We start from the raw sequence: 24,603 nt of genomic DNA, 5'->3' as shown, positions 1-24,603 counted from the left end.
AAGCAACGCTTCTAAAAAAAAGTGCGTTGTTTTCAACCATTTGGGCCCTCCCCTGAGCTCCCTTCCTACAGAAGGCAGGCAGTACAAGTGCGCAGCACAGAGGTGGCAGGGGACCAGGCCCTTCTGCAGTAGCTAGCTCTTAAACCTCTTTAGCTGTATGGGACCACACCATCAACTGTTTATTTCAGTGGTGGACCCTAGAGAAAACTGAAATGCTAAGAGAAGATACCCTAAATCCTGCTCCATAAAACAACAAAACAATTTTTTTGTCTTTAAAGAATATCTGACAGTGGCCAAAACATCATTTGCTAGCACTGACAAGGGGCATCATATAAGGCCCAGTGAAGTGAATGGGAGGTTTGCTATGGGACTTTAAGGGTTACACGTTTTAAGGATTTTCTCTGTGTGTGCATGTGAACCTAAGCCCGGACTAGCAGCCAACATGTTCCCACATACTGAACATAGGAGTAAATTATGTTAGTCTCATGTATTATTGTTACAAATAGTTTCTGTTTCTCACATACACAACGTGCTATCAAAAAAAAAAAAAAGGCAACAAATGGGCTTTGGAAGCAGAATGACTTCTATACTCACATGTATTTCAGGCACTAGACATACAACCCATGAGAAATCAAGATGAAGTCTCAAAGCCAAAAGCCTTCATCGCATACAGGAGAATAACAAAGCTGAGAGCACTGTGACACACAATAAAAAAAATCTGTTCCCAAAGGCAGTGGACATCATAGGGAATGCATGTCTGGTCATCTGTCCCTGACCTCCTGCTCTCTCTTCTCCTGCTGCCTCCTAACACGTTACACTTATTGTGGTCCTGACAGGCACAACGGCCACAATTAGTTTCACACATACACACCCTTCCCAAATTTGACCATCTAAACATTTATCTGGATAACTGAACAAAAAGACCTAGCTTGCAGGAGCACTGAGCTCCCAGCAGCTTTTCAGGTCAGTTATTAGGGCATGATTGTTAGTCATTGGGCATGTCCAGGTAAAAAATACAAATAAATAAGAAAGAAAGAAAGAAAGGGAAAAAAAAAAAAAAACAAACCAAAAAAACAACAAAACCAACATTGATCTACATGGGCTACTTTAGAAAGGGTGGGTCAGTCATTCCAAAGGCTGCCACCACAGCACAGCACCTTCTCCCCATCTTTCAGTGCAGACACGCTCCTGACTACACCACAGAGTACAAAAGAGAAGTCATGTTTGGAATGATCATTAAAGCAAAAAAACCCATAAGATATCCTACAAAGACAGGGGCTGGGGGTGGGGAGGAATGGAGAAGGGATGGCATCACTGCACAGTCTTCTCTCAGTTAGGACTATGAACGTTTGATGAAGAACTTCTGACAGTCCGAAAAGGCTTTGTAAGAACCTTTTTCTGGTTGCCTTTAACAAGGCTATTCAATAAGGGCTAATTAACTGAATAATATTTTATTTTTTTTAGTCACCCGATATACATTCAAGCCAGACTCGTATTCTGAAGTAATAATTCAGAATGGTTCATGCAGAGGTTCCTGCAAGGACTGAAAGCTGATTAAATGAACATAAACAAGTTTTAAGGACAAAAGACAATCCATTGAGTAGGGTTGGAGGTGTTTACTGAGGGTCTACAGGGAATTACACTAGATTCTGCCTTATTGAATAATTTCATTAATGATTTGGATAAAGGAGGAAAAATGTGTAAAAAGGCATGCTAATTGGAATCACAGATATTAGACTGGGAACAATTATGAACATCATGGAATGAACTGAAAGAGCACAAGGTGCCCTAGAAACGTTTGAAATATATCCAAGAAATAAAAAACAAGATTAATCCCAGAATAAGCCAATCTGGAGGAAAATAAACCGATGCACAGACATTTAATGGTTTGGTGGGTGCCTCAGGGAAAGCAGAAACTTCCTAAAAGCAACCTTTGCAGTTATTTTCTTTAATTTTGTCTGAAATGAGGAATCAAATGTAAAGCCCCCGTGAGGGTCTGTGGAGTTGTGACAGACAGGGGATTCCAGTTAGGCGGAGGTTCCTGCCGGGAACTTGTGAATCTTAAGTGGCCTCAGTGGTTGCGCTAACACTTCTGCAACATCTCGACCAAAAAAAGTACTACAAGAGGTCTTAATCACCCACAAGTACTGAAAGCTGCCTGAGAAAGAAGCGAAAAATAAATGGCTCCCCAGCACTTGAAATATAGAAAAAGCCAACACTATCTGGACTGTGGATAGTCCAGATTGCATCTATTTAAGCAACGACTTGTCTAATCAGGAACAGCCCCCTCCATGACAATAATCCTGAAGCTGGTCTTTATAGCTTAATTTAGGGTTTTGACTTGGCATTGAATTGTTTTTTTTTTAACTGAAAATAGTAGATTATTTTAATTTTGAAACTAATTAGCTATTGCAAACTGATCCCACAGATCCATGCTTAAAGTAGTCAATTCTTAGCACATTGATATTCTGGCATTAACATGTGTCAATTAACAGAATGGCTGAACTCTTCATGAATAGCCCAGATCTGTCAGTCCAGCAGCCCACCACCACTGAAAGGAGCAGGCTCCGAGGCCCCAAACCCCGTCCCTCTCCTCGGCTTTCCTGGCTGCACAGGTCACAAATCCTGCATTTCTCTTACCACCAAGGGGTTCTGATGATGCCGGGCTCCCCCAGAACCACATTCAACTCACAAACCTTATAAGAAATGAACTGAAAAAACAAGCAAGCAAACAAAAAAACAAAACCAAAACAAAAAAACCCACCCCACACACCTGTCAGGACAGTACATTAAAATAGCTCAGGGAAGAGACTAGTAGGCATGCAAAGCTGCCTTCAAAAAGGAGCTGACACCATCAATTCAGAAACAGTCGTGGGGGAGCAAGTGAGGAAGACCTCTGTCCTTCAGTGCATGGGAGCCCTTAGAGAAGGGCAGCTGCTGGTAAAACCACAGGCTTGGGTGGGTGGAGGGGGACAAGCTTTTGAAAATTCTGCATAGACTGCATCGCTCAGGGCAGAGATCTGAAGAAAGAAAAGTGCTATGGTGGGCCTTTGCTTCCTAAAACACAGCGGGCGATTAGAAAGGAAACATTTATACTTTCTTAATCATAACAGGCAAAGCTGAATGCTGCTATTCAAATATGTTAATAACTATAGAAAATTTCAGTAAAAATATTTAAGATTTTTTTTTCCTCAAGGCGGGGAGGGGAACACACATTTCTTTCCCTAACAATGCTTTTAATACAGCTGAGCCACATAGATCATACTCCCTCCAAATTTTGAGTCTGAGGCAGGCAGTGGGCATGGAAAACATTAGCCTAAATGAGCTACTTTTAGTAAAGATATAAGCAAGCAAAATCATGTTTTTATAAAGTGTTAAGTGGTATTTACTGTAGGGATTGCTCAATGTGCTCCCTGTGACTCTCCTAAATACTCATGAATGCTCAACAGAGGCATGTTTATGTGATTCTCAGTTCTCTTGCATAGATCGCTCCTTTAGTTGAATGAGGGCTTATATTGTCAGCTCTTGCTTGCAGTTAGTTTTCTTTTTTTTTTTCTTTTTTTTTCCAGTTATTTCTTATATGAAGTTGTACACAATTTCATGGTGTCTGAATATCCCCAGAGCTTCTTCTCAATAGGTTACTTGAGCCAAAATTTGCCTGATGTTATCTTACTGCATAAGCATGGGAAAGCGTTGTGGTATAGGCTGCTCTTCTTTGTTCTGTCTATGCCCTTGTATGCTCTGTAGTTTTTCGTTTTTTCTTACTAATAAAATGTATCTCTCTGCTGGAGTTTCCTTGTGGTTAATTCAAACAGAAAAGGGAACACTTTCTGCAATAAGACTTCTGCAGTAATGGCAACAGAGTCTACAGTTGCTCTCTGCACATACAGCTTTTTTGACCAAAATAGGATGATTTGGATCAGCAATGATTGAATAAGGATTACACAGGGTCCTGTTTCTACCATAGGGAAACCAGCACAAATGAGAAGAAATAGCGCTGGTCTGATGGTAATGATATTTTTGATAGGTAAATCCTGATCAAGCCCTCCATAGGCTAGAAAAGATTTCCAAAGCTACCTAGGGAACTGCAACATCCAGATTGAGCCATCTACACTTTTTAAGCAGCCTCTGCATTTCCAGAGGCCCAAGCACAGACAGAATGACATGAATGACCATGCATTTCCCATGGATGCTGAGTCTCCTACACAGTCAGCCGAATTCACACACATTACAAGGTGCAGGACAGGACCACAGTGACTTATTTTCATTACTTCATTTGGGAGGAACTACTTCTACTCTATTCCATTTTGGTTCATTATACCACATCCCTCATCGTGGTCTCTGAGCATTTTCCAATGAGACATAAACAAATCACTAACGAGTATGTCATGTGGCTGCCTCTCCCATTTCATTTCCCAAAGGCCATGTTTTCTCTGTTTATCCTGTAGTTCAGTGTAGCTTACTATACACATTACATGGAAGGCTTCATGAAACTTATCTATTTGTACGTAACAATTTATCCCACAACGAGCCTATAGAAGTCTCATCAGCCATCTGGTATTTTTATTTCTCCAGGCTGAGAAAGCAATCATGGCTAATCCTCCTGCGAACTATGGAAGTCAGGTTTTATTTCTCACTTTTCTGTACCAATAACTCTTTACAGTCTGAAGTAGGCCAAAGACCCTAAAAATCTGTGTACTCCTCAACTCTTATAGGACCCTAAAGCTAGGCGGCTGCCAGAGCAAATGTGGTTCCAGTCCAGAAGAACAAAATTCTCAGGGTATCTGGTGAAAGATCAGATATGCCGTAGGAGAATCATTTTTTGCTGAACCCTACAACTGATACATGTGCGTGTACTGAATTTCCACAGACCCAGTGGGAAATCTGTGTTATGTTTTAGCACATGAAAATTGAAGTGGACATGCTTTTCAGGATGCAGTTGTCCACAACAGAAGATGAAGTTTCACAAGTAACGCTTCAGCTAAGGTGCCGCCTTAGGCAATCCTTGCTCCCTGGCACCATCCCCAGCCTTGTGCCAGCCCAAATCCTTGTGAGACCAGCATGACAACTTGGATGAGGGAACTCAACCACCCAGAATATAACTACTGTTTTGCTAAGTTATTTTTCAACCGGATCGGTTACACTGGCTCAGCACAGAGTAACAAACATCTAGCGAGGGCAGCTATTGAAGTCAGCATAAGCAGTTCTGCTGTTAAATGTCTAATCCACTAATTGATGCTGAAAGGTTAATGATCAAAGTCTTTACTTCTTAATTATGTTTTGCTTGCTTGAGAGATAATGAACGCAAATCCTGAGAATCACTTCAAGGCTAAAAAGAAATCAGTCGTCTTCTTTCCAAAATACATTAAGATAAACCCTAATTCAAGTAACCTACTAATACATTTTAATAGAGAAAATTGAACCTTTACCAAGAAATGTACATAAATAAAGATATGAGTGAACTAAAAAAAAACTGAGAGTCCTACTGTAGAACACTACCACAATAGCACGGACATAAATTGGTGATAGCAGCCAGGCTATATTTTGCATTTCTGGTTTTTTTTTTTCCCTCTCTTGTTTATACATCAACATCCACATAATCACTCACCTAGTCTGGTAGGACCTTGCTCCCTTTGTTGAATTGAGCGCACCATCTCTACAAGCTTTTCAGTCTCTTGAGGCATGTTCCATGAAATTTCTAGATTATTTTCCCTGGCATACTGGAGAACTGACACATGAATTGAACTATTGCCTGAAGCAGAAAGCAGAAAATAAACACTGTAAGCAGCACATACAAATGTCTTAAAATAAATCTAAAGGATACATTATGGTTGTGTTTTACATTAAGCACAACTAGACAGCGATTTTCCATCAGAGTGTGAAAGCTGTGTTTTCAATCAAAAGATCAAAACTGAACTATTCCCAGGTGAAAAAATATGCAAGTACTGCTGGAAACAGTTGCTCTTCTGTCAGGAATCAGCATGCAGTATTTTACCTCAGATCATTTTGACCATGATTGGAGAATTGCACTTTATTGATCTCCAAATATTATTCCTTTTCCATTTTAAAATTCTCTAAAGATCCCTTTTTTTTATGTGCACATTGTTCTGCAAGAGTGGTAGTTTGATGCCCCATTTGTCTGATAGGCCAAGCTCCCCAGATAAATACATTTCATGCAAATTTCCCTCTGTCACACAACACTTGAGTGGCATGCAACAGGCTGCAGCATGGGACACAGTGCACCCACAGAGCATGACCTGCAAAGGGGAATGAAGAGAAATTCCAAGTTCTGCTATTCTCTGACATCCTGGTTCCGCTCATACATTATGAAAGAAGTATGAATAAAACTATTAACAGAGGGTTGATATAGATAGTTAATATCAGACTTGCAGAATTGAACTGGGCAATACATCATTTATAATGATCAGTTATACCTCTCTTCATGGTCTTAGAAGGACTTCTACTGTATATTGAAGATACTTATGTATATAGCATATTATTCTTTATCAATGCTTTGTAAAAATTTTATGAATGTAGTTAACAATAATTGTGATTTCACATACCCAAATGTTACAGCCCTATATTGATCTGAATATTGTCTACTCATTATACTTTACAATTTTTCCATAGTTGTCTTAAAGATCTTAAAATCAAGGCTGTAGTAAGAAGTCATTTCATAGCTTCTTTATTATTGTCCTATTGTTAATGATGTAACATCTGCTATTACAGGCTTCAAAGATAAGGAAAACAGCTGGGCTAAAATAAACTGTCTGTTGGTTTATTGTTAAGTTTGTGTTTGTTTCACTTGGTTTGCTTCTCTATATCGTGCATATACACAATTTTCAGAAACCAAGTGTCTTCCATGTGTGATCTCTAAAAAAAAAAAATCTAAGTTATTCTAGACCTACAGAAATGCTATAATTTTCCTCTATGAGCTCTCTAATTAGTACAAGTGCTGGTAATCACCTCTTCTGGAAGCACAGGTATAATACAAACATGTCAACACCCAGTGGGAAACATCAGCAGCAACAGCAGTTGCTCCATGGAAATGGTTTAATGCTGAATTGAAAAAGTACAATTCTGATCAAAAAAAATCCAAGTTTGTTAAAAGAAATGTTACTGGGAAAACACAGGATCCTGTGCAGCCCTTGCCATGTGGACAGTCTCGGTGCAAGGGCATATGATGTCCTAACTTACTACATGTGCCACATGGTCCCTTCGTGTATGTGCAGGATATATGGCATTCTGCCAGGCTGGCTGCACTGATAATATCTGTGCTGAATGACCTAACTAGAGGTGTACCTCCCATCAGCACCTACTCTGCAAGCTCAGCGAGTCTAGCACTCCCAAAAAGCATCTGTCACCCAACACGGGCCAGGAAATAAATCTGTTCCAGCACCCTAGGTTAGCCAAAAAGGGTTGGTCAGAACCAGAAATGCTTCTTCCAAAGACCAAAACCTTGTAGTTGAACCAAACCTGAACAAAACCCCCTCTGAATCATCCATTTTTACTTGAACCAGAATTGAACTTGGACTATTATTTTCAAGTCTGTTGAACCTAATCCAGAACTGAACCAAAACCAAACTTGTATTTTTGCTTTTCTGCCACAGAGTAACAGTTCAGCTAAATCTCCATCCTGTGACAGGGACCTCTTCGCCTGTTTGGCACACACATTTCTTATGTCCGGTATAGTATAAAGGGAAGAGCTCAGCAGAGCTGCTGTCTGAGCTATTCCTCATCACATCGTTCCCTGAATTGGATGTCAAACCTTTATTCACCTGAACCAGAACAGCTTGGTTTGGGAGGAAACTGAACTGCATCTGAACCAAAAGCTTTACTAGTCTGATTTCTCCATATAATCTTAATTTTTTTTGAGGGATTGGAATAACTCATTTGAAAACAAAATTTAAAAAATCTATACTGAGCAGCTGTTTTGTCCTGTATAAGCAAAAGAACACAAAATGTTTTTATGTGTTTGAGTTAAAAGACAGATACATACTGATCTCAGCACTTTCAATAAATGCCCGCACAAAGTTTTTCATTTCCTCAAACTCTGTTGCTCCAATATTGGAACTTCCATCCAGAAGAAACATGACATCCATTGGTTTGTTGCACAACCCTGAGGAGTGGGTGGGTGGAAAAAGGTTTTTTATACATGATAATCAGAAGTAGCATCTGCTAATCTATTGGTAAGAACTGAAAGAGGAAACAAAGCAGGATAATGGCCAGTTGAAAGTGGGATGCCCTTTTAATGAAAACCTTGAGATTTATATTCAGTGGGATACATGGGTATTTCAATTCCTGCTTTTCTACTAATGCTATTTTACTCTCAGGGGCCTAAAACAAAAAGAACAGCAAACAAAAAAAAAAAAACCCAAACCAAACCAACAACAAAACCCCAACAATAAACATAAAATACTGCCCGCCCCACCCCCCACCCCCCCCAAAAAAACCCAAAACCTAAACAAAACCCCAAGAAGTCTCTTCAGGAAAGAGGAAGTAAAATTTTAACCTGCTTGAAGCAGGCAGACAAGAATATTTTTTTTTTCTTGTCACCCTCCAACCTATCTGAAAGCTACTGTACTTTACTAACAAATGGAGCCAAGGACCTCTGAGCCTACAGAAGGCTGGCTGCAGGTCTGTGCTCAGTACTGCTGAACCAGGGCAGCATCCTCAGCCTCCGGTGAAGATAAATGGTCCTCCCTTGGCATTTGTCAACAAGATACCAAATGAGACGTGGGAAACCTTCAAACTTCAGTGATGCGAAGGGGAAATGGAAGAGACAGGAGAGAGAAAAGAGGAAATTACACAGAAAATACATTCAACTTTACCTGGAATTTCTGTCCAAAGTTTATGAGAGCAGCACGACTGCAGCACTAATTCAGGTGCTTCTTCAATAAGTGTGCTATAACTATGCAAGATAATGGGGTTATTAGGCTGACTGATCCTTCTGAGCTCTTGGATGTTTGCATGGGGGGTTATGCCTATGGGAATAACATTTATGCTCCTGGGAGGACGTGTGATAACATCAGTGGAAGGACTGGATGACACCATATATACCAAGTGAGGAACATCTTGCCTGCCCCCATTCACTTGTGTAAATGTGTGTTTGGAAATGTAATCGAGGGCATTCCCAGTGTTGGTAGCCTTCCCTCCTTGGTAGGGTATGTTCCTCACCTTCTCAATAATGCTTTCCTTTGACTGCATTTCCCAAAAGGAATACTCCAGAGTGACAGTCTCTGAATACTGCATGACTGTAACATGAATATCTTCCTGTCCCACGTTCATTCCTGTGATCACCCTCTCAAGGAACTTCTTGACGGCATTGAAATTTTCCTCCCCTACATTGTCAGATCCTTCCACAATAAAAGCAATGTCCAGCCTTTTGCTAGTAGACTTTTCCAAGAAGGGGGGTGGTGCTGTGAGTCCCCAGGTGGGAAGTAAGACACTGGATATTGTTGGACTGGACGTAGCTTGTAACAGAGGACTTTCTTCAGGTCCAAGATCACATAGATGATCAATGAGGAGATCCCTATTATCCATTAGCTCTAACACATTGTTCATTAGGAAGGCCCTATTATCTGGTGACTGCTTTTCAATGAACCTGATTTGCTCCACACTGACATACGGCCCAATCCCCACAGGTATTACTGTTATTTTTTTATTCTTCAAAGCTGTGAGGATGCCGCGGAGTTTTCCTGGAGACTTACTTGCCATAAATAGCACTGCAATTCTGGCAGCATTTGTCCTTTCTGCTTTTCCAAACACGTGAAACACGGTGAATTTAAGGACTTCAGCAGTGGATGCTACTTCATCACCTGTGTATTTTATGCTTTGGACAATTTTTCTCATCTGGGACTGTGTTTTGATATCTTTAAGGCCAAGATAGATCGTGGGGCCAGCTCTATACACTAGAATTGACACTCGGATTTTCTTTTGGGAGATGTGGAGTTTCTTCATCATGCCCGTTATGAAAGTCTTCAGCTGTTCAAAGTCCTCCTCTGACAGTTTGTTGGAGCCATCCATTAGGAAGGCCAAGTCCATCATCTTGCTGCATGAGTATTCACTGGGTGGTAGTTCAATGTCTTCCTCTGGAGCAGGTGTTGTTGGTGTTAGGGTGTCCTCCACTGGTTCACAGGCTACACAGGTTAAGTTCTTCCCTTCACACAGACTACAAAAATCAGCAAATTTAACTGTAAAAAATCAATGCTTATCACAACACATTACCCACACATAATAAAAAACGGTCCATACAGAAACAGTTAAATATCTCAAAAATCAATCATGATATGAATGATTTTTTTTCCACACAACTCCCCACGAGGTATTGTACAACTAAATCCTGTATGTTCATACATGTTTGTTTAGATCCAGGAAACATATGACAAACTATGATGCGTTTGTCAGAGGAAACTCTCCTTATAACAGCCTTTAGCAGAATGTGTAAAATTCGTGTCTGGAAACTGCCTAGAAACCCACTGAGCTTCAGCAATACAGCTACCTACAAGCCACTGGCGGACTGAATGGGGAGATCTGGTTTGCTTCACAAGGAAGCAAAACATGAGGCAAACTAGAGGCAGCTAACACAAAGTAAAATCCTAGAGGAGGAAAGATGCTTTTAGCTCCGATATGACTTAGCAGACTCTGCGAGGAGGCTAGGTTTACCTAGATTTTAACCTTAGTGAAAATAACAAACAGCCGTTTTTCTACCTCTAAAGTGCACTATGCTCCTTTTCTTTGTCCTGACTTAATTTTGTTTTGAATACAGATTTGGCACATGTTCATCCTCCAGGGTGTTTTGGTTTGTTTTTTGGGGTTTTTTGTGTGTGTGTGTCTCTCATCTTCCTCTTGTTTATCATGTTCTCTTTTTCAGTCCTTTTTCTCATATTAAATGATGTATTTCATCTATAGCTGTTATCTCTTTTTAGTCCTATGTCTTCTCCCACCATCTCTACTCACATCCATTAGTACATTTTTCTCTTCCCCTTTCCATCTCAGCTCCAATTTTTCTTTTTCCCCCATCTCTGCCTTTTCCACTATTCATCCTTCTGTACTGCCATGAGATTTTTCACCTCTGTCACACCCCACCTTTTAGAAGCTTGTCTATAATTCATCTCTTTCTATCTTTAGCAAGTTTAACACTTCTGCCTTTCTAATTCCTGGTTGCATAATTCTCTTTACTTCACTTATCAGAGCAAAGAACATGACTGTACTCATGCACGGGGTGGTACAGACTCAGTCAATATATTTTCCTTGTCTTACCAGACAGTCCATGAAACAGAAAAGGAAAAGTTTATGAAAGAGCAAGGACCAAGAAATGCTTGTTTTCACTGCCAGAGAAAAAACAGAATGTACAAACTAAATGAGTCAATACTGGAAGAAGATGCCATTTTCCAGGAAAAGACTTTACACGTGGCACTTTAGTTCAAGTTTTCTTAGTTCAAGCGCTGTGTTCTTTTCAAGCTGCTTTTAGTATCTTCCTAATTGAAGAATGCACAGCTACTTTTGGCATTAACATATAGCAACAGAAGATTTATTATTTTAATCCTAATATGAACAAGCCTCTTCTAGTTTCCAATTTCCTTTGGATATTTGCTATAAAATTCATTTTTGTGCAATATTTTCTATTGTTTGTACAGATGGTGTAGGCATCTAAATTAGGTGACAGCTATGCAAAAGGATGTTTCCCTAGTGAGGTAAGTTTTCCTAATGTTCTGAAATCTTTTGTGAGCAGCAGCCAGTGTATCAACATTTAAGATAAATTATTATTAAGGATTACAAAAATTAGGGAACAGAGACTCATTTATGAAGACTCTTTTTTGACCTTTTGATGGAATTCAAGGCTCTGTGTGTACACTGTTAAAAAATATATATACATATATATATATTTAATTGATTAGCATAACAGTCTCATGCCCTGGGTTTATAGCACAGACGTACGCTAGCCCTGGCAAGAGGCCAGGAATTCAAAGTTCATACCCATTCAGAGCTTCTGTGAGGTTCAGAGCATTTGGAGCTAAGGTGCTAGTCTGGGCTAATAGCTGCTGCAGTTTTACAACTCTTTCTATTAAATATGGTCAAATTACAAGATGGAAAACTCTCTTGTATTCACAGCATTACAAGTGACTAGTGAAAGTATCCATCAAGGGTCTAGACATCCAGAGAAAGCCAAACTTTCAGATACTACAGGCCGTGGCGTAATATGCCACTGGGCAGTACGCAGAATGAAAAACAGTCTCTGCCACATTGTGGCTAAATGCCCTTATCCTGCACGGTGCACAGCATTGTGCACCCTGCCATTAATGTCATCGTATTTGGAAATGCATGCATGCAAGATCAGGCCATGGGATATCATCTTAAAATCTTGGGGAAATGGGTTTTCCAATAATAGTACACAATTCCAACTGCTAATAATCTCAGCGAGTTCTCGACTGAGTGCACATTGAGATCTTGCACTATATGTAGGAATTTTTTAGTACTGGCAGAAGGAAAGAGTCTGATGGCTTTACTGATGTTGAATCACACCTTAGACAAAAAGAAGTGGATATCTGAAGCCAGTTGGGGCACCTACACATGGGAAAAGGCCTTTTTTGAAAGGAATTTATGAATTTCACTTGCTTAAATTCAGCCGACATCCTATAATCCCTACCGTCACTGAAAAACTTCAGCTTCGGATTGTATGGGAAGAGATATTGACATAAAAGATGGTTTCCAAGCTTCATCTTCATTGGTATATTTAAAGTTACGTCCAAAAACTTATTCATGCGGATGTGCTTCATCTCTCTCCCTTCATCTTACTCAACAGGCATGCTATTTCACTGCATAAACCCATCATACCAAGATTGACAGTGCTGTGGATCATCTCTGTGCAAAACTATTCTCCTTCCATGCGGGATCTTGACGTCTCCAACTGCACACACGGGACAGTCTTCTGGACTGACACAATCCAGGGACAGTTCATCAAGTATTTTCCCTGTTTCAGAATAGCACAGTAGTATAAAGATGCCAATTTTCATGAATTACAAATCTAGTCATTGCATTTACCCTGCTACAAAAAAACATAACAAGGCTTCTGAGTTGGGCTCAAACGTTCTGAATACTGTGCTTGTGTTATGGCCACTGCCAGCTTGACACAGAGAAGTATTTCCTTCCTTCATAACCACTTTTATTTAGATGTTGGAAGTACTTAACCCAGTGTATAGCCTGCAACAGCTAGTACCATACAGAAGGTGAATGTATCTTTAGAACAAAGCATTTAAGATGACAGGAGAAAATGGCATTTTCCTTTTTACATGTATATTATTTATTTCTCCCAGTATCCCCTACCTCACTCTGATCAGAGATACCAGGGCCCAGAATAGCTATTCTTGGTCATAAAATAGCTTTTTATAGATATTTTTATAGCTTCAAATAGCCTTCCTTTTTTGCCTTCATGTCTTCCCACCCTGCCTTTAGGAGCTATTTGTTCATCTGAGTTTTGGCTCTCCTTTTGGATCTTGCTCGTCTTTCACTCTTTCCCTTTCTGTCTGTCTTTCCTCTCCTCATCCCATATTTCCCATATTTTTTTCTTTCCCCTTTGTACAAGATGGTTGTTGGGAACAGTTAAGCTAAAAGCTCATGCTCACAGGGGGATGCCTGCTCGGCACTCTCAGGAGCATCAAAGCCTTGGAGGTAGTAAGCAGGTCAAGGCAATGGATTTCCCCCACTGCAGTGGTTGCTCTGAAGCAGAGCATTTTATGAGTTTCCAACACAAATTCATACTCTACTTTAACCACATAGTTAACCATCTCTGTTGCTACACAGCCCCTAATCCTCCTGTCTTCCTTCCTTATTGGTCTGTTCCCATCCTCCCTCATTCTTGACAGCAGTGTTATCATTCTCCTCTTCTATGCACCACTTCATGCCCTCCACACACTGTGGTCATTTCACAAACTCAAACCAGGATGCCTAACCACCTTCCTCCTTATGCACTAAGAAATTGTGGTGAAAACACATCAGTAAGCCTTTTAAGGAATTAACTGCTACATCTAAGTCTTTTGCAATCTCCAGCTGTACAAATCTGTGAATATTTCTGGACTGTATGACCTCTTTTCATGCAATAGGAACACTTAGGGGGTGTTAAAAAAAATACTACCAGGGGCATAGCAGAAAACATTAAGTAACTGCTTAAAGCAAAAGATGGATTTACCTGCAGGACAGTGTACATGGCATCCTTCCACACACTGCAGACGGCACTCCAAAGGCTGCGGGTGCTGGCATGTTATAGGACAAGCAGGTCCACAGCTGTTATATCGCCATTCACATTGATAATCTAATTCTTGTTTATTCAGGTCCTCGCAGCTTTGTGCTATGCAGTGAAAGAATCAGAGGTGAAAAAAATCAAACCAGAGTATATTCACAATGCCTCTCAGAACTATGACACCAAACTTGGTATAAAGGGGACCACACATTCATAGAAAGAGAAAGATTTTCATGTTTAAATAAAATTTTATTTTATTTTTTTTACTACATTATTCTTTTATTACATCTAGGGCAGGCCACTTCTTCACTCTTACATCTTTTTTCACATAATGAGATACTTGCTCCAGACTAGAGATATTTGGTTTTGATAAAAACAATTGCAATAACCAAACTCTAAGCTTTTAATTAAATATATATATATTTTACAGAAACCATTTCTTTCTCTAGATTCGTTTGTACCACAGACCATTATAGCCCCAAACTGAGGGAATATTTTTTCCAGGTATGGCTCTGAACATAAATAGAAAAGGGAGTAGAAATGTCACTGTGAGCTGCTAGCCCCGTCCCATTAAAGTGAACTTCTCTGGACATCAGTGGGAGCAGAGCTGGATGAGAATAGTCTATCTAAGCCACCAGCTTATTGATTAAAAGCTTGAACCTTTTCACCCAATTCTTCCTCATCTACCCTGTACTTACGGCACAGAGTTGGTGATCTCCAATGAACAGCAACACCTTTTTGTGCACAGACATGTGCGTAGGCTGCTATAGCATCACAGAAGCAAGCACAGTCCCCAATAGATTCACAAGCACAAGTGTCGTATGTGCAAATATCTATGTAGGGCTCAGGATTCACCTGCAAAAGAGAAAAACAGGGTACAGCACACTCAGTGATTCCCCTCACCTACTTCTAGACACATTTAGCCTTCAGATGGTTTGGCTGCTCCATTTGCCAAGAGTTGAGGTGCCACATCAATCAGTGCGGGTCTTTCTGCTGATGTTAGCAAGGACTTAAATTGGGCCACATTATTGAAGTTGCTACAGACACTGAAGTTTATTGTCCCTTAATAATCCCCATATGGAGTAACTTTGTATGGGTTTGGGCCCTGCCCTCTTGTGCAGCACCTTGGGTAGAATGCAGCCTGAATCACATTACATTAGCTCAGCTCGCCCTCCCCTCAAATCTTAACCCTTGTGCTTGACTTCATGTGCCAGTCTCTGGGCTTTAGAGTAAAATTTTTCTCAAGCAAAAGTTATTCTATAGCTTGCTACTAGGTGGTATCCTGCATTTTCCCATGAAGCATCAGCTACAGGACAGGGTCAGAGATGAGAACACCAATTAGTGAGCCTCCTCCAAGTCCTGTGTGCTGTCAGCACAACCATATTTTTCCCCTCAGCTCTAATCAGTGTCAGCAGAAATCATGCCGAATTGAAGAATGTCAAATGCGTGACACAATACTCACAAGTTTTTTGCATTCTTCAAAGAGATCCCCAGACAAAATGCTGCATGACGTTTCTACCATCACCTGCTTCACTATGTTTCCATTACACAGCGGAGACATCAAGGTCTGTTCCCGGTTGGGCTTAATATTGTAAGAGACAAGCACACATTGCATTAGCCTTGCCTTCAAGACCTCGGGACTCTTCAAATTGAAGAGATTCACTAACACCAGACATTTTTCATGACAAAGGAAATTGTTTCTCTGAGTCAAGTTTCAACCTGTTGTATGACAGGCACAGATCCTGCCACAGCAGAACACCGAGTAGAGCAGGTCACCCCCTACATTTTCTCCAGCTCTTACTTGTACGCTGCAGTTTTGGATGTTTGGATAACATAGACGATTGGATGACAGGAATTCCCACTGAACCAAACATCCATCCTGAAAAATGATCATTCACATCTCTACAGAAGGCCCACAAGACTCACAGATATTACCAGTCTTCAGCAGACAATACCTAAGGCCACTGCTGACTAAGAATGGCTCAGTAGTCTCCTCCTCTCCCGTTTAATTTGTCTAAGAACAAGGAGCACTAGTACTGACATGGCATTTATCACAGAGACAGTCTGCAGGTTCTGTCGTGTGCCTGTTACACTGAAACAAGAAGCTGATCCTTCTCGGTCTTACCCTGCGGTCTCACTCCTCATTATTGCAACTTCTTCTACGCTCCAATCAAACCATACCAAAAAAAGCAACATTTAGCAAGATAATACTGTGGCTATGTTAGCAAACTAACCCAAAAGATTTCATGTGATCAAAAAAGAAATGCTTCATTTTAGTTTCTGATAATTTAAATCTTTTAAGGAAAGATCTAAAAGAGGCCTTTTTTCCCCTCTCTCTCTGAAAATTTAGACAAATTTTCAAGAGAAAGTTTTCAGCCCTAAAAGCATCATCTGAACAAAATGCTTCATTTTACAAAGGTCAAAACAAGTTGTCTTCAAGTTGTTTCCTCTCACTTTTTGTTTTGGAAATACTTTTGTCAGCTCAAGACAAATTTATTATTCAACCTCATTTTTTCAAAACTCTGTATTTGGAGAAGAGGAAGTATACTCTCATGTGTAGCATAACTAGAACCCCATAAAATCATCTAATCTCCGGCACCACGACATAGATAACACTTCCAGATAGCAGGTGACCTCAAAATTCAGAAGCAGTGATAGATGGCAATAAGGTCTTATATCCCCTCCTATATCTTGCTTTTTCCGTTCAAGCCTCTCCAATCTGAAAATAACAACTGAATGCTCTTTAAAAAAAGATCGAGCAGCATATAGAAAGATATTAACCTGCGCATTCAGTTGCTCATAGATGGACAGACTAAGATTTGGGATATAGAAGTTTGGATAGCAAAATACAAAATTTTTATCTGAACTCCCCTGTCTGGAAATTACAGCTGGATTTTTAGATTAAGCTCTAAAATGAGATTTCCAGTTATACCTGGATTTCAAGCATCTGGGCTGGCAAATGCTATGAACAGCCTCTACCATACAGATTGGCTATTTTAACATTCATCTGAAGCCAGGCAGTACAGAGGCCTTAGATAAGTTAATTGATCTTTTATCAGATTTAAAGAAATAATATTATTTGGCAAAAATATGGGTGCAGGAGTTCATTTCTATTTATTTTTATCCTTTCAAACCTCTTTGCCCACTCTTGAGTGATACTGTAACCCATATTAATTAGTTTTCACAGTTCATTCACAATCACCTTTTCAACATCAGCACAGTATGGATTAACTTTCCAAGAATTCCCAAAGTCAACTGGATCTACTTCAAGGTGTTCATTGCTGCTGGTCAAATCATTGTTTTGGATTCCATCAAAATTTCCACACAGACCACACACTTGATCCTTGCAGGGAAAGAAACACAAAATACATAAATCTTACATCTGTAGACTGGCTTAGGGTTTTGTTAAGTCTTTTTAGCCTAGTGCTTTAATGGCACAAGTCTTAAAAACTGAATTCACCCTGGCCTTGCCAAGTTCACTAAAATAGACGTAGTCTCTCACAGAGAATGTTTAGCTCCTATTCCCATTCTGCTTAGCTGGAAGTAGGACCATACTTTCTCCAAGGACTCCAGGAAGCAAGACAACAACTCTGATCAGTGGTGCCTGTTTGCTCTAGTTGGAGCATGTCCCCACAATCCCATTTTATTTCTGGAGATGACTGTCCTATCGCCATCACTAGTAAATCTGGCTCCTTATAGTGCTGCTCTTGAATACAGAAGAAATCACTCAAGGCATAGTTATTCCAAGGCACCACAACATTCATCCTTTCTGTCATAGCTCATCTCCAGTGACCCAGAATTTACCCCTTGCAGTTGAACTATCAGGAAAGTAAGCAACCCTTATACTATTACAAAAAAAAAACTTCATTTTTAAGCAAGTGCCTAACACTCCATGGAAATCTATCAGCAGGTCTGCATTAAAAAAAACAAAAAAAATCTATCCCCAGAGACAGGGCAAGTACATTCTTTAGTAAGAATAAGAAGTAAAGCAAAAAACACTTACTTTGAAATTGCCTTTTAAGATAACCGAGACTCCCATAGCTAGATCCCAGGTCACACTGATGCTTTTGCCCAGTAAAATGATGTAATAACGGCCAGACTTTATGACTTCTAAGTCATTGTCATCTTTAGGAGGTATCTTGATATTTACCTGAAGAAGAAAAGCACATTGTGCTATTGACAGTGTCTCCAATTATTATTTCTTGTAGGTCACTTTGCCAGGGGGACACGTGCTCATAGGTTAACAGCTATTTTCAAACAAGCTGTTCTCCAGAGAACAGATAGTTCCCATACACTACACAGATGCTCCGGAGCACTTGCAAAACTGTAAGCAAGGTATAGGTAAAGGGACTCATTACAGGCTTGTCTCTACACTGAAAAGTCACTGTGGATAAATTATTGCCTTAGAAACAACACTTTGGAACAGCAAATTGGGATACAAGTAAGGCATTTCAAATCCCAGCACATTTCTATAATTCTGAATGTGGCAACGTCCCTTGTGTTCCCAGGGTATAATATACTCACCACAAATGCTGACACACAAAGCAATGACTGCTAAACAGAAGGAGGGCTGATAAAGAAGACAGGGTATAACCAATTAACAATCAGTTTAGTATTCAGTCAATGATTCACTGAATTACATTTTATTTTTATTTCATCTTTTTAGGAAACTAACAATTCTGTGCTCCTGAGGCAGGTAGCACTGGCTAGGTTTAAGTGTAATGTGAACTAGGAGAACCACATGCATCAGTGGCCTCTGAAGGACCAGAGCCTGATTCTGAAGTCAGGAATTACTTTCTTCCCAACCAGCTACACCAACAGGAAAAATCCCCAGAGATTCCTTTCAGTGTCTCTTCATTTTTCCATCACTTTCACTTCCCCTGTGTGCCTCTTTCCATCTGGCTGCAAATTCACTGCCTCCAGCTACTAAGAACTTAAGAGATTAATTTAAAATGCTTGCTTTCACACCATAATCCCCTTTCAATGGGAACTTTAATAGGATTATTAACCACATTTGGAGAGAAAGGTCTGGCATGGCTGTTACTTTAAGCACCATTAATGCATTAACTGAAAACTGCTTAATTGTGGAAGAAGCAGATGAAAACTTTCAATCAGTACAAATAGTGATTAAAGCAAGGGAGAAAGAGGAGCCCACAAACCATTCACCCACTCTCTAGTTTGAGGGCAAAATATTTCCTTATCCCACTATTCTTTCTTGCTCAATTCAGTAAAAGCTCAGTACTGTAATTCAATACTCTTCATCTCTGTATTATTATCAGAAACCTTTATCCCCAGAGAAGACTGTTCACATCCTCCAAGGATCATCTAAAGAGGGCCTTCAAGGTCTTTAGGGAAGAATATGTTAAAAGATATTTTAGGAACTTGAACCTTTTTAATCTTCTCCTATGCCCAACATATTACTATAGCCTAGTCACACTTGGTCACTTACCTTCTAAATATAGTAGTCTCTATCTTTCCAAAGTCAGGCAAAAAACAGAGGAGGACAAAGCTGAGCTGGGAGGTTGACCTAACTTTCAGAATTTCTATGTTTATGGAGGCTTTTTGCCCAGCCATGAAGTCATAAACTTTTGACCTTGCAAACTGGCAGATTTATTTGTTTCAGAAAAGCAAAAATGATTTCATGATACTTTTTTTTTTTTTTTAATGTGAGCCAGAACTGTAATATGCAGATACTTCAATTAATCCCCCGTTTACTTAAAACGAGAAGCTGCTCTCAAAACAGTATCATCTTAAAACAATGCTGCTTGGAAACATTGTAATGTCAAAAAAAGACTTGATTGTCCTGCTTTCTTCTAAGGATTCTTGTGGAAAAAGAGTGTAGGAAGTCATCACTGGGTGAGAATTTGCCTAAGAGTCTTCATATCAGTTGTTTTTCCTTAATCTCTCCTTTGGTTGCTCTTATTTCTAAGAAAACCTGCTGTAGATATTATTACACTGAGCCTTAAACTCTCTAGAAAGACAGCTAAAAATTCAATCAAGGTTGTGTGGACAGTCTTGTGATACAGATCTAGCCCTTACAAGGACATAATCTCCCAAGAACCAAACAGCCTCTCTTGCTGGAGTTGTTGGATGCCTAATCACCTCCTGTCTTTTCTGGCCCTTCTTTAGGTGTCCAGACAGAATCAGAGCTTTTCTGAAAATCTGCCACTTAAAGAAGCTTTCGGACAAAGCCTAGCTCTATGGAACGATACCTGCGCTACTATTCACCTTCACCCAGGTATGGGATTCTTTAGCAGTAGAAATAAAAAATTGGTTGGGCAACCAATACGTCCCATGTTCATTCCTCCAGCAACCAAAAGCCTACATGGAGCATATGCTGTCAAGATGCCCTGCACAGACACTATTAATAACGGTCATGTTTTATGTGTTCCTGTCAAGTATCAGTGGCACGCAGCAACTTGCAGGCAATTTGCAGACTATGCAAAACCTGGTACCGCTTTGTCTGTTAACCCAAAACAAGGCAAATGTAGAGTGGTTTCAGGTTTCACTGGGAACATTTTTGCAAATCTCTGGTCCAGATGCCACTTCAGAGCACACTACTTCTGAAAACCGAGCAATTGAAACACTATAATCCATTGTAGCTCTGTAATGTTTGAACACCCAGACGGTCTAAATTGTTACAGTGCTCAAGGCAAAGAGCTGAACTCTGCCCTTTGGAAATCCTGCCATGGAGGTACATGGGAGATGGAAGTGATTCTTGGTCAATTCTTCAGTGTTTGTTGGTAGGAAAGGGGATTAAAAAAAAGAATCCAGTCATCCGGATTTTCCATCTGACAGTTTAATGGGGAAAGGATAATGATATTTGCTTCTGTACTATCAACTTGTTTCAGCCATGACTTCTTTTTTTCCTGTGTGCTCAGTCCATCAGATAGCTAAATTAGGTCTGAACTTTTACTAGTCATGGGACAGTTACTCCTTAGCTCTTCCTTACACTTAACCTTGCTTGAAACAGACTTGGACCTCCCATGTTTAGAAAGGGCATTCCTCATATGAGCTTGCATTGAACAGCATTCTTATGAGAGAAAGATTTACTGGCATCAACCAGAAATACCAAAATGGCATTATACATCTGGGAGCAAAATGGATAATTATAATCCTGCTAATCTGTTCATTTTATGATCTAATTTTCAAGAACCACTGAGCATGAGGTCATTCATGCCTCATCTTACTAAACAACCTGAAATTCTTTTCCCCAAAAAAGGGAAAGAAAGAGAACATAAGGGTACGTACGTTTCTGTTAAACAATTCTATTTCCCCACTTTCATAAAGAATGATAACCCTTTTGGTGCACTTTTCTCCAGTGAATCCACAGCCTTCATTTGAAATTAGTATCCGGAATGTCCCAGAGTCATCCTTGCAGAAATCCTATCAGATGAAAATAAATGAATGAGTCATTGATGTGGAACAAATGAAAAATACACACAGATTTATGGAGAAAAAGGAAGCCTCAACTAATACCCTGTGTAGTCTGTGGCCAGTAGGATATATGTTGCCATGCCAACTGTTCCCATATTAATTTATTTTATGCTTAGCATTGATATTCATGTGGTCCACCCCTTAAAGAATGATGTACGCTCTGCCAGTCACACACATACACGCATATTTTTCAGGGTATTCTTTGACAGGGAGAATCCGTGCTATTACAGTATCCATGATATCTTAAAGATGTACAATGGGCACAGTGTGCATCTTAATGCACAAATATTAACTGATTTAACAGTGAAAACAAGACTCTGCAGCTGTAATGGTAAAATAAAAATATAAACCTAGAGGGTTAGGTTAGAAAGAAGGGTTAGAAGAAATTTGCTGCATAGTTTTGAGCAACAGGTTTGATGCCCATGTTTTCCAACCTGTACATGAGTAATCATTACAACAATATCAACCTATTTCTTGGGGAGCAATTATATAGTTTAATGTATTGATTTTCTTTTAAGTCAAGTATTTTTTAGATGCATGGAGAGTTGGTACTACATTTATATGATTACTCCTGACTATCATGCCTTTTAGGGTTTGGGGGTTTTTTGCAGTATACACCTTTTAAGAAAAAGACCCTGTCTATAGTTCTCTGTGTTTGTCATCTGAGGAAAAGAGAGATCCCATTTTCATTTTAACTAGTTTGGTAGTACTGTATGTTATATAAAGCACATAAGACCTTTACACAGAGCTCTCACTAGCGTCAGAGCCATCAGTCTTCTAAGGTAATCCAGGTGGCATCAAGGTGGGAGCATATTTCAAAGACCTAGCCAGAGGCAGGTTGATCACACTTTCCTGCCCAAGAACTGCAAAGAGGAATCTGCTTCATGAAAGGGGTCTTTGGGGAAAATAGCAGCCCACCTAAGAAACATGACACTTTGTAACTGCAGAAGACTGTTGTTATCAATTAGCAGTGGATCCATCTTGAGTTAGACCAAATTTTCAGAGAAATTCTTTTTGCACACGCATTTTTAAATACAAAATGATTTGCATCTGTAGATAAGCCTTAATCTTAATTAACTCTTAAATGTCTGGCTGCTTCCACAAATCACAGGTTGATATTAGTGTGCTATGCCTTTATCCACCTCTCCTCTTTGCTGCAAAGAAAATGGATATTGTCAATGTACTCCAAACAGGTTGGTGCATGGAACAGGACGCAATACAATCTTCAAAGTTCTCAAGGCATCTTTAAGGTCGTTAATAAGCTCTGCTCTCCTCTACCATACATCTGGCTTAGTAATTAAGAATACTTTACTGTGATTTATCCAAACTTTGGACTTCTGGTGTAAAATACCCTATTAATATATAGACAGCTTTGGTGTTTGACATGTTCTCACCTGAACTAATACATATTGACAGTTTCCTGGAAATTTGTATTTCAGTCCATCAAATGTCAAATAATGAGCTGTACCAATAACAGTGCAGGTGCCATCACACGTATTTTTGGTGCATTCCCACTTTCGACCATGGCACACACTGTAACAGAGAAAATGAGTCAGTGACAGTTATCGTTATGTCCAATGTATATAATAAGCAAGAGAATGCAAGGTGCTTTAGGGAAAGTGAAAATTTCTGCTTCCTGGAGCTCATGGTCTAAAGACTCTCCAAAATACACACAAGTGGTGATAAGCTACTATTTTGCCTTGTTCAGCTCTTTTTCCTGGGCTCGGTCAGGGAGTAACTTACTGCAGACCAAAGAGGAGCATCGTTCCCCTCTGCGTCTTAACCCAGACATCAGCTGCAGCTCTGCAGGAAACCTCTGCAGTTTTCTGTGTTGCTGTCTGTCCTCCCAGCAGATCCTCTCTGTGTTTGGCCTTGAGAAGGTACTCCTAGAGGGGTCCATGCCTGGGCTGCTAGAATCCTTCTCTCAATAGACTTTTGTAACTACATTACACTACTGTGCAGCAGATGACAGTCTCTCATTAACATAAATTAGCATATGTTAACATTGGGTCCATAAATCCAAATAGCACATTAACATGTTAAGTGAATAAGGTATATGTTTCCCTTTTTCTTACAAGCTGCATGTAGGTGTATATGCCTTTTGAACTTCACCTATTACAGAGAGTCCTGAACAGAGCCTGCTAGAATATTTCATAATACTATTAGTATTTTATTTTGGATATCCTGCTCTGCTCAGAGGTTCCTTTTAGAAAAACAGATTGATTACCGTCTAAGGACCATTACAGGTTAAACACAAAGCATAATATCAGCAACCCTGTTTTTATTTGCAGTACTGTCCATCTTTCCTCATTGAAAGCCAAAACAGCAGTAAATTTGATATCCAACTAATGCCAAAGGACATGCATTTACTCTAGTGACCAATTTTGGGGACCAAGTAACCAGGACTATAATTCAGTCTACCCAGTGGCTTTCGTTTAGATTATATACTTAAGTATAATACCACCCTTCTCCAAAGAGGTGTCTCTGTTCTTAAATTAAATTCATTCTTCATGATAGTTTATCTGAACTAGCAGTTGGAGACTTTATCTCACAGTCTGACAGGAACACATATATGGATGGAAATATTTCTTTTTCTGTACATAGGTACACATATACATACACTCTCTGAGGAATGTTCTATGGTGTGATATTGTCCCAAGGTCTCCTGTGGTGACCGAACCAGAATGTCTGTCCTACAGGAGAATTCAAGTTTGGCACCATACAAATAGGACTTCAAGCTAAATCTCAGGTTAAGCAACAGGAGATGTGAGCAGATGTGACAAGACACCTGATCATGAAAGGAGATACAACAGCGGTTCCTGGCCTGTATTGTTTGCAAGCAATGTTGTTGAGGTCACCTCCTAGACTTCCTCATAATCACAGAATATGCAAGGAAAAAAAAAAAAGGGGGGGGGGGGGGGGACACG

The 24,603-nt window shown here is 39.8% G+C and overlaps 1 protein-coding gene across 1 annotated transcript in view; it reads right to left on the bottom strand.

The window, feature by feature from the left end:
• Positions 1-24,603, bottom strand: part of VWF (von Willebrand factor) — a 144,874-nt gene that overhangs the window by 60,665 nt on the left and 59,606 nt on the right. The window contains exons 20-30 of the mRNA XM_010575325.1: positions 23,071-23,209; positions 21,491-21,625; positions 18,243-18,389; positions 17,442-17,582; positions 15,702-15,821; positions 14,938-15,094; positions 14,189-14,347; positions 12,838-12,973; positions 8,832-10,171; positions 8,000-8,119; positions 5,609-5,752 (exon numbers count right to left, since the gene is read on the bottom strand). Coding sequence (XP_010573627.1) covers positions 5,609-5,752; positions 8,000-8,119; positions 8,832-10,171; positions 12,838-12,973; positions 14,189-14,347; positions 14,938-15,094; positions 15,702-15,821; positions 17,442-17,582; positions 18,243-18,389; positions 21,491-21,625; positions 23,071-23,209 — 2,738 coding nt within the window. The remainder of the gene's footprint in view (positions 1-5,608; positions 5,753-7,999; positions 8,120-8,831; positions 10,172-12,837; positions 12,974-14,188; positions 14,348-14,937; positions 15,095-15,701; positions 15,822-17,441; positions 17,583-18,242; positions 18,390-21,490; positions 21,626-23,070; positions 23,210-24,603) is intronic.

The sequence above is a fragment of the Haliaeetus leucocephalus genome, unplaced genomic scaffold (genome assembly GCF_000737465.1).
Source record: "Haliaeetus leucocephalus isolate CR32 unplaced genomic scaffold, Haliaeetus_leucocephalus-4.0 Scaffold473, whole genome shotgun sequence".
In the NCBI taxonomy this organism is placed as follows: domain Eukaryota; kingdom Metazoa; phylum Chordata; class Aves; order Accipitriformes; family Accipitridae; genus Haliaeetus; species Haliaeetus leucocephalus.
The sequence above is the reverse complement of the archived record's forward strand: the minus strand, read 5'-3'. Positions and strand labels throughout refer to the sequence as shown.